General features: G+C 51.3%; 1 protein-coding gene across 9 annotated transcripts in view; it reads right to left on the bottom strand.

The window, feature by feature from the left end:
• Positions 1 to 826: 826 nt before the first annotated feature.
• Positions 827 to 10,219, bottom strand: part of GRAMD1B (GRAM domain containing 1B) — a 166,232-nt gene continuing 156,839 nt past the window's right edge. For 6 of the 9 annotated variants that reach the window (XM_032427960.1, XM_032427964.1, XM_032427968.1 and 3 more), the window contains 4 exons: positions 9,004 to 9,015; positions 8,518 to 8,625; positions 8,081 to 8,270; positions 827 to 6,047 (listed from right to left, as the gene is read on the bottom strand). In XM_032427960.1, coding sequence (XP_032283851.1) covers positions 5,958 to 6,047; positions 8,081 to 8,270; positions 8,518 to 8,625; positions 9,004 to 9,015 — 400 coding nt within the window. In that variant the 3' untranslated portion in view covers positions 827 to 5,957. The remainder of the gene's footprint in view (positions 6,048 to 8,080; positions 8,271 to 8,517; positions 8,626 to 9,003; positions 9,016 to 10,219) is intronic. The other 3 variants (XM_032427962.1, XM_032427961.1, XM_032427963.1) reach the window with 3 other exon arrangements.

Here is a 10,219-nt window from a genome sequence, read left to right as displayed (position 1 = left end):
GTCGCCAGTCCTCCCTCCCGCCTGACACCAAGTAAGTTTCCCATCACGTGGTGAGGGGATAACTCCAAGAAAGACCTAATGAGGGGAGGGGGCCAGATTCCCCGACCAGTCCAGGCTAACAAGGAAATAAGGCAAAGCTGTCTCTCAATGTCCATCTTCCTGAAGTGCCAAGGCACGAAAGGGAAAAGTTAAGTAGGACATTGTCATTGGGATTCACAGCATATGATAATATGCTTCTTTAATAATAGTACTGCTTGGAGTTCCTAGGTGGTGCAGCTGGTTGAGCACCTGACTCTTGGTTTTGGCTCAGGTCGTGATCTCAAGGTTGTGAGATTGAGCCCCACGCTGGGCTCCATGCTCAGCGTGCAGTCTGCTTGAGATTCTCTCCCTCTCCCCGCCCCCCCTCCCCCGCTCTCTCTCTGATAAATAAATCTTTTAGAAAGTACTGGTTAATAATGAAATAAAAATTATCTTAGTATAGTACCAGCCACTATATGAAGAAACACACACACACATTTTGTATATCTCTAAAAAACTGAGGCTTGGAATAATGGATGGGGACCAAGGTCACAAAGCTGATAAATAGTGATGCTGCAATCCGTACTCTGGTCTGATTCTAAAACTTCTTATCCATCTGACTTTATCAGGCTGCCTGCCTTCCTAGGAAAGGGCATCCTAGATGTTGGGCAGATGGCTGGGCATATGTGTATGGGCATGCCCCCCCCCAACTCCTTTGGGCTTGCCCTCATCACATCTGGGAGGACCAAAAACATTTGGGACGATGAGCACTAATGAATTGAGCAATAAGCACACACACCATTTATTATTTGTAGTTCAATACTTTTTTCGTTTAATTCATACTGTACTTCCATGGCTCTAGCTACTTTACATTAAGATTTGGCTGGGAAGCTGTGTACGGTTCTAGGTAATAGCAGTTAAGTTTTCAGACCTTGCGCACAGCGCCAGGCAAAGTACAGTTCTAGATCCAAATACAGATGGCCAGACAACTCGACTGCAATCAACCTGTGTTCTTTCCCATATATGGCCCAGTGCAGGTGTTGGGGACTGCTCCCTCTGCCCCACCCCACTCCACCCCTTGTCAGGATCATCCAGGGGCCATTGGGGCTTCTGACCCATCTCTCCCCATCTTGGAGTCTAGGTTGAGTGGGCGGCGGGGGGGTGGGAAGCACCATGGGTTTGGGAAGATGATCTGGTCCATGCAGAGAGTGGTCTGGCCCTAGAGTGCAGGACAGGGAAATGTGGGGAGCCACACTACCGTTGGCAAAAACGGCTGCTTTTGCTAGGCAATCTCAGCACGTGGCATCCGAGCCCAGGGCCAACTCCCCAGACAGAGCCAGCTGTCTCTCCCAGGGCAGAGGCCACCATTTTGCTTCTGCAGCATCTCACTGTGTTGAGAGAAGCAAGGAGGCCAAGGGGGCAGAGATGACGGTATTCTTTATGCTTTCACATGTCGGGCAGATCGTCTGGCATCGGCTCCTCTTGGCAGGCAAGGTGCTTCTCGCCAGCAGCCAAGGCTCCAATCCAGGCTCCCAGGCCTGCTGAGGACCTCAAGTCACAACAGAAAACAATGCCCAAGACCCCTGAGCTGTCGCACAGAACACCAAGACAGGGAGCTGGCTGGGCCCGTCACAGCCATGGCTGGACCACGAGTGAGGTAACGAGGCTGGGCAGAGAGGTGGGAAGGGGCGCTCTCTACACCTTGTGCAAATTCCTGCTCCACATCAGGGAAGCAGGGGTGTTAAAGAGACGGCCTTCCAGAAAAACGCTCCACTCGGACCCAAAACGCATCTTCTGGAAGAAAACATAGAGGTGGAGGGAGTGGGGCCAGCCTGCTGGAGGTTGGGGGATGAGGGTCAAGGATGTCAAGTGGTGGATGGGATGATTGTCCCACAGCCTAGAGACAAGGGGTGAGGGAGGAGAGAGTCAGGAAGACAGGTTCTCAAGTTTCCTACTGGAGTGGGCAGGTGGGGTTCAGGGGTGTGGGGAGGGAGGTCATAGCCCTGCCCCACCTGGGGGCCCTAGGGAGGAAGGGCTGGCTTTGGCTGCCCTGCAGAGCTAAAGCAGCAGCATAGTATGGCACAGAAAGCATCCTTCTGAGACCACAAAAAGTCCAGAAAGATTCTCCCCCTGGTCCTTTCTCCAAGATTTCACCCTAGAATGCTGCCCGCAAATGATTTTAGACATGGTCCAAGCTTGGATCAGGGACAGGGACACGGAAAGAAGCCACTTCTAGCAAAGCATTCTTCTTGAGGTTTCTTGATCCCTATCCCCCTTCCTATAATCCCAGGTTCTTAGGGTCAGTGCTCTAAGGCAACCCAAGGATTTTAGCCAAAGCTTCACAATCCAAACCCCAACAAGGTTTGAACTGAGTCAAAAGAGAAGCGCTAGGGCCTGGAATGACTTCTCTCCAGTGTTTCTTCTAGCAAGGAGGAGGGAGGATGGACAGATGAAAGGCTTTATGGGCTAGAGACAAAAGATGAACTTAATCCAAGACAGTGCCCTTCTTGCCATTATCGTCCTCCTAGCTTAGAGAAAGTCCCTTCCCAAACTAAGACCAGGCCAACAAAGGAAGAAACACCCTCCTAGGTTAATACTGGGAAATACAACATGCCTGATCTCCCTCTCCCTACCTTACTAGGCCTCCGTATCCTGCTGGCTCATAAAGAAGAAAGTGTTACTATCCTGGATTTCCCAGGAACCCTGATGCTGCCCCACTACTCATCTCAACACCAGAGAAGCTCTAGCTCAGAAGGCTTCTTCTCTTCTGGCAGAGTACCTTCCAAGTTTGAGAAAGCCCTACCTTGCCAGTCTCTGACCCAGCCTCCAAGACAATGCCCGTGCTAGAACCTATCTTACAGATGGTCCAGCTCATCCCCCTTCCTGTTACAAATGAGGATACTGCAGTTCAGGGAGGGGAAGTGACTTGTCCAAAAGCAGAGCCAGGACTCAGGCCCAGGTCTCCTAACTCAGCCCAGTGCTCTAACTGAGAGCTTCAAAAGTTGCTGATCTTGCTGCCCTTGTCCCAGGGAGGTGAATGGGGGAAGAGAGGAGTTGCAGACATGAGTGGGTCCTCCAAGGCCAATTTTGTTAATTCCTTCAAGGAAGGTGGAGTGGAAGTATAGACCCTCTAGCTCTTCTCCACCTGGTTAGAACTCTGCAGGGCAGCCAAAGCCAGCCCTTCCTCCCTAGGGCCCCGAGGTGCCAGAGAGTGCAAGCTCTCAAATGTGACCCCAGGAATCCTTGCAGAAAGATTCCCACGTGACCAGAGTCCTTATGCGAACAAAAACAGGCTGAAAGAAAGAAAGGGTATGGTTCTGATGCTCCCAGGAACAGCTACAAGCGAAGCTGCTGGGCTTCAGTTTCAATGTTATTTATCAGTTTCACTCCCAGACTTATCTGCAAGGGTGAGTTAGCCTTTGACAGGCTATTGAATGCGGGGTGGGCGGGGGGAGCTTTTGTTTGGGAGTGAATAGAGGTGTTGGGCCTTCTGCTTTGAAAGCTTAAAATATTATTCGAACAGAAAGTGCCACAAGAGATCCATGATTCTTAGGAATGAGGCAGGCTGAGGTGTGTACGCACTGTCTCTGGAGTTCAAACCCCCAGGGTTCCTCGGACATACTAAGCACCTCCCTCCCTGTCACCTACTCCTCCCTGGAATGGCTGAAGAGGTTTTAAAGCAAAAGCAGAACAGCTCTGTGCAGCCAAGCCCACTTACATCACTTTACTCCCCGCAGAGAACCCTTTGGAAGTCTCCCCAAAGGTCCCACCATGGGACCATCAACAACTGGATGATTTAAATAAATATTTAATTATGTATGGAATAAATGAGAGAACTTATCACTTTTGCTTTCAAAAGTTTCTGAAAATAATTTTGGCTTCTGGCTCCTACAGCAGGAAAATTTCTAGCAGTCTGCACTGTTCCTCTTTCTTTGGCCCGAGGCCCACGAGTCCTGACCATCACCAGAGTGTCTCCTAGTCAAAGTCCTGGACAAGAATGAGTAGTGACCCACTAACCTGTGGGCGTATGCACCCTGCACCGGAATCACAGTCAACTCCAGCCCTCGCATCTCCCTTCCTAGGGAAGGGATACCCATTCTAGCTGATTCCATGGAGGCTTCTCAGCCTACTCCCCTACGGCATGTATCCTTTGTCTTCTCATCCTGCCCTTAGGTTAATAATGAGGTTGTATTCTCAGACTGAGAAGTCAAAAACGTGTCTTTAATTGCCAAAGGGGGATGCTCAGGCCATTCCAACAGAAGAACACACTTGCTTTTCTTTGAGGCTAGGTCAGCGATAAAACCTTCCTTTCCTTCAGCCCCTTACAAGAGGTCCCCTAGGAGAACAAGCAATCTGGAAGAGTTTTCCTGGCCAAACTAGTATGATCCTTTCCCTACTGAGGATCTGGGAGGCTGGCAGGATTCCTCTGATCATTAGATGGAGGAATAGCAGTTAAGTGAATGAAAAATGGTAATCGTGCCCAGAAGGGCCCTGCGAGGTCAGATAAAATGCACGGGTCCTAGTGAGCCAACTCCAAAATGGTCCTGGATGACTCACTTTCCTAACCAAAGGTCTTCCTTCTCCTCCTTAGTGGTCTCCTACCTCTCTGGGGCCAGAGGCTAGAGGAGGCTTTGCCCCCTTTGCCAGAACTCCCACTCCCAAGTCTGAGGAACAGGATTTGGAATGGCCTCCACGTGAGGCAGAGACTCACTCTGGCCTTTTCCTGCACAAATGCAATGCACCTTGCCAAATGCATTCCTTCCAAAAGCCTAGGTCTTCTACCATGTGCTGAGTATCTTCATTGTCTCCCTCACCAAAGTCAGTTCTTCCCTTAGAGAAAACGATGCTGGCAGCCGAGTGAGTGCTTGGATATCGGTACTCACTACTCACACCACGTTCTGTGTGAACCTATGATCTGATCCATACAATGCTAGGGCACTCACTCCCCCCAACCCCAGATGTCCCTAGGACTTTCTGATTAGTCCCGGAAATCAAACTGACAGCTCAAAGTGAAGGAATTAGAGCCACAGGCCCGACTGGCTCATAACCACTTAAAAAGGGGTTTAACAAGATCCAAAATGCTCCATCCTGGCTAATAAACAATGTGCTCTTAGGGCACAGAGAAAAAATAGGGCTTTAGGCACTAAAAAGTGACACTTCACCCAGATCCAGCCTGGGAGAAGACCAGAGAGAAGGGCGGGGGGTGGTGGGAAAGTAAGAAATTCCCAGCCCTTATTGGGTCCACACCCTACAGGAGTTAGGGGAAGGTGCAGGGGTGATGGAGGAGAACCCCATTCCGCATGCACGTCCTCGGGAGCCTGCGGCTCAAGGCCCAATCCCACAGGGGCAGCCTTCCCAGCCTTCCAGCCCTCCGCCTAACTGGGGGCGCATGGTCCATAGAAAGCAGGGGGTTGGGGGGTTGGGTGGGGCTCAGGTGGCAGAGTTTAGTTGGCTCTTGCCCTTGATGCTTCCTGTTCACAAGAGAATACCTGGGGAAGCGTGGGGTAGGGAAGAAAAGATTTTCTTTTATTTTGGAAACAAATCAAGAGGGGATTCGGGAATGAAGCACCTTAAGCCCCTTGAGACTTTGAGACCCCAGGGTCTTCACAGGCGTCACTTTGGCTCAACAACATTTCCCTTCTCAGAGCCAGGAACGGCCAGCGAGGGGAAGGGTGGGGATGGGGGGGGGAGGGGGGGAGGAGGATCAGGGGAGGTCGGTGCTGAGAGGTGGTCCCTGCCCTCCTCGGCCCCTCCGCCGGCCAGCATAGGAGGTGGGCCCGCTCCTTCTCCCTGGTACATAGGCATTATCTCTTTTTAAAATCTGTATATAATATATATATATTTATATTCTGTATATATATATATTTATATATATCTATGTATATGGTCTATGTACACGTATTGCACGGGCCTCTCGTAACCACCCCGTTCCTGCCTTGTCAGTGATAACGACTCCTCTTCTCTTCACTTTCTGAAGTGTAGTCGCGGGACCTGATGCCGTTCTGAAGGTTGATGAGAGAGTCCTTCATCTGTAAGACAGGGAAGCCCGCCCAGTCCCGGGTTTGTGCCCTCAGTGCGATACTCCGCCTTGCCCGCCCAGGGCAGTTCCCCCAGCACGCCAGCGAGTTCAAGGAAGCCGGGCTCCTAAGACAAGGGTTCTCCTAGGACGCGGTCTCCGGCAGAAACGGAAGAGCCAAGTTAGCACTGGGAACCCCTGGGGGGAGGTTCACTGTGTCTTCATGATTAAGGATTAAGAATTCTCTCTCTTGGGGCTCCTGGGTGGCTCAGTCGGTTAGGCGTCTGCCATCGGCTCAGGTCATGATCCCAGGGTCCTGGGATCGAGCCCCGCATCGGGCTCCCTGCTCAGCGGGGAGTCTGCTTCTCCCTCTCCTGCTCCCCCTGCTTGTGCACTCTCTCTAATAAACAAATAAAAAATCTTTAAAAAAAAATAAAGGGAATGAAACAAAACACCTATCCACACCTACCCTAACGCTTACAGAGTTGAATCCACCACACTATAATTCTGACCGCCCCGCGCTCCAATGTAAGGGGCCCCATCTTGACACCGAATTCTGGAGTTGGAAGAGAACCGGGTCATCCAGTCCAACTGCCTCCTACTTAATTCGTAAGTTTCTTATCTGACATCATCTGGTCACCCCTTGGGCACTTTCGGTGATACAATCTCGGGCCTTCAAAGTAGCCCATTCCATCACTGGGTAGCTTGATTGTCAGTGGTCTGTTTTTATTTGATGACTCATCAAAGCTCCCCCGTTCCCTGTAACTTCTAGCCCCTGGGGTCTCACGAGCAATCTATCTATCCTTCTACCTGTTGGACCTCTCTATGTCTGAAGACTACCCTGTTTTCCTTGCCCCCATCTTTCCTTCTCCTTACTATATCTTTAATTCTATCAACTCTTCTTGATATCGCAGGGCTCCTAAGCCCCCTGCTGGGCCATTTACCCCTTTTGTTTAAAAAAAAAAAAAATCCATGGCTCCAAAGCTAAACATGATATTCTAAAACACATTCAATTGGATCCTGATAGCCACATTAAAATCCTCTCTCCTCAATTTAGAGCTAAGACCATGCTACGGAGGGGAAATAAGATTTAGTATTAACGAATGCCTCCCCTGCGCCCTCAAATCCTGACAGCAATTTCGTGAAGTTACAATTATTTTATAAATGAAGAAACCGTGAAGTCACTCATATTAAATCCCATGCTCAAGGTCACAAAACTAGTCCTTGGCAAGACTGGGACTCCACCTCAAGTCTGGCTGACCACGCAACATAAAGAACTCCTTAGGAACAGAAAACTTTAATGGAACAGGACAAATCGTTTGTCTCCTATCTTCTTAATTCTCTTGTAGAGCAAAGGTAGCTTCTTGCTGTCTTGGCAACCACGTGGGAGTTTTGTATAAGACGTTAACTTCTGGGGGAAGAAAGCGAAGCTCCTCCCTCCTTTGATAAAACTAAACTTACTGATTTTGCTCCAGGATCATTTTCTTAAATAGATGAATGAATGTAGTTTTTGGAAGGAACACAGGCCCTTGTACTAGAAGATGTTACGAAAAGATGACCCAGTATAACCACCATCTTCCCAGACTATCCGCGCAGCCTCTGAGGAAGAAGGACGTTGGGGGTTGTGTGTTGGTTTGTGTGTGTGCTGAGGTCGGGGGAGGCGGTGGCGTACAGCAAAAGGAACTAGAAAAATATGCCCTCTGGAAAGATAAATCCCTGTGAAAGGAGGTTCTCTCTTTAAATGCTTGTCAGATGGCCATGAGTGACCAAGGCGGGGAAAGAAAATCAGTCTTTCCATCTAACCTACAGCTTTCTTGCCACCAATTTCCATTGTTATTGTCTGCGGGAGCACACCTGTGTTTCCAACAACCCATTCCAGGATGACTTTAAAATCAGAACAGTGGATGGCCCAGGGGAAGAATGAATGGGAGGCTGAGGTCCGGTGGGTGGTGATGGGGATGGGGATGGGGAGATCTCTCCCAGAGCACAGGGAAGGAGCTCATCTCCAGAAGATGAGGGCAAGGAGAGAAGGTGGGGACATCTCACCTGGTCAAGAAGCATCACTGAGGATTTGATGATCTCCCTCCATTTTTGGAGCTCTGTATCGTGGTACTTTTGTTGGGACTCCAAGAGCTGGGCCCATTCTGTCTGAGACTGGGGTAACCTGTGGGGCAGAAGAAGGGGTATCCCGGCAGCTGGAGTTATGCTCACTGGACTGTCCTGTGCTCCCAGACCCCTGAAGGACAGAGAGTCACATCAGACTGCTTTGTCCTCTGCTCAGTGCCCCCGGTTCCCCTGTGCCCCAGGTCAGAAGCAGACTAAAGCTACAGGGACAGTTTTCAGAGCTTGCCTATGGACTCATCCCAAAGGGTTACCCACTGGCCAAGGGCAGCGGGGCCGTCCCATGGAGACTGGGTGGCAGGAGCTGGGGCATGGTACCGGGTGGGGTGGAGGTGGTGGCCAAGGGAAGAGGCAAGGATTACCTTTCTTGGAGCCTCAGACCCTGCCAGGCAGTGAGGGTCTGGGTGGTGTATTCCAACATCCAGAGTTTGTAGAAGAGCATCATATTAAGGATGACCAGCAGCACCAGACTGGGAAGGAGACAAAGGGGGACAAAAGCAACAGGCATGAGATGTAATCTTGAGAATGCACACTCCCTCCAAGAGCCAGGGATCACCCCCCACCCTCCCAGAGGCAGCTGCTGTCCTTGACCATTGGTCCCCTGAAGCATGGCAGTGAGGGAGGGAGGAGGAAGGATGCAGCTGGGGGGAGAGGAAGAGGGAGAGTGAGCAGGCGCTTTCATCTGGAGGGGCCAGGACACAGCAGGAGCGCCACTGAGAGGCGTGTGGGTGAAGGCACTGGGAAAGAGAGACACACAGGAGCCACCCAGACCCTGGGTGCCTGGGGGAAGAGGTAAGATGGAGAGGGAAAGAGATGAAGGGTAAGCGAAGCAATCAGAGAGCCAGTACCTGAAACAGATCCTAATGGGAGCGAGGAGGAAAAATGGGGAGGAGGCAGAGGTTAGAAGAGACCAGTGCGGGGATGGGGAGGGCTGCACTGGAACCAAGCCAGAGAGCAAGTGAGTCTGCGGGAAGGAAACACGGGAAGCGAGGACAAGTGGACAAGGAGACCCAGCAAGCAAGGAGCAAGAGACAGAGGCTGCAGACAGATCTTAGTATGTCAAGGGTGACACTTGGAGGCAAGTCCTCCTACCCAGCCAACCTAAGGCACGACAGAAGGGCGAAGCTGTGGACTATCGGCCTGATCCGCCCAACAGGTGTTAGCAGGATGCCCTAAAGCACAATCTCATCCTTGCACCTGCCTTGCACCTGCCCACACCCTCAGGGGTCATGAGGGTCCCCGGTCTGGGCCAGCACTGGTCAGAGCCACGGAGGGGGTAAGGAGGACCCAGGGGTACAGAGAGCTGCCAAGACACTAGGGACATTCCCTTCTCTCGGCCTCAGTGGCTGCCAGAAGATCATCTTAGGACACAAGTTCATGGAGCGGAGAGATGAAGACCAGGGGAGCAAGGGGATCCCGAGACGCACGGGACTGGGTACAGTCCTGGCTCACTGCTTCAGGGTTCTTAACTTCTGATGAAGTTCCCCAGCTTCTCTGAACCCTCTTCTTAACAGGGACGGTTCCTACCCTGCTGGGGCTGCGACGTGTGTGGTGTGAAGAAGTGGACGGAAAGCTCCCTGCACACAGGAGCCCCCCAACGACAGGCGGTTTTATCATGAAAGGAGGGGGTACAGGGACACGTAGGGACACACACAGGAAAAGGGAGACAGGATGAACGATGGAAAAGGACCAACAAAGAACATCTTATGCTGTGCCTTTGACCTTTCAAAGTGCGTGCTCGCGCGCTTGTGAGATACTGTGTTCTTCTCTGCGCTTCCAGTACCAGGGAAGGTGGTACTCCTGAAGCTGGCAGCTGCCAGTCCTTGACCCTATCCAGCTCTGTGACTTCTCCAGAACAATCTCTAAATTTCACATTGACGTTCAATGACCCCACCTTTAACTGCATCCACATGCGCCAGAGGACCTGAATGTCCACCTCTTCAGCGTGGGCTGCATACATCTGAGCTCCTGCATTTGGGTCTATGTGTAAAATCCTGCCTGTGCTCAGTGGAGGTCCAGGGACACCCCTGCGAGCTGAGGGAAGGGCCTGTGGTCCACACAGAG

This window comes from Phoca vitulina, unplaced genomic scaffold, assembly GCF_004348235.1.
Source record: "Phoca vitulina isolate PV1807 unplaced genomic scaffold, GSC_HSeal_1.0 scaffold38, whole genome shotgun sequence".
Lineage (NCBI taxonomy): Eukaryota > Metazoa > Chordata > Mammalia > Carnivora > Phocidae > Phoca > Phoca vitulina.
Note: the sequence above shows the minus strand (reverse complement) of the source record. Positions and strands in the feature narration are given on the sequence as shown.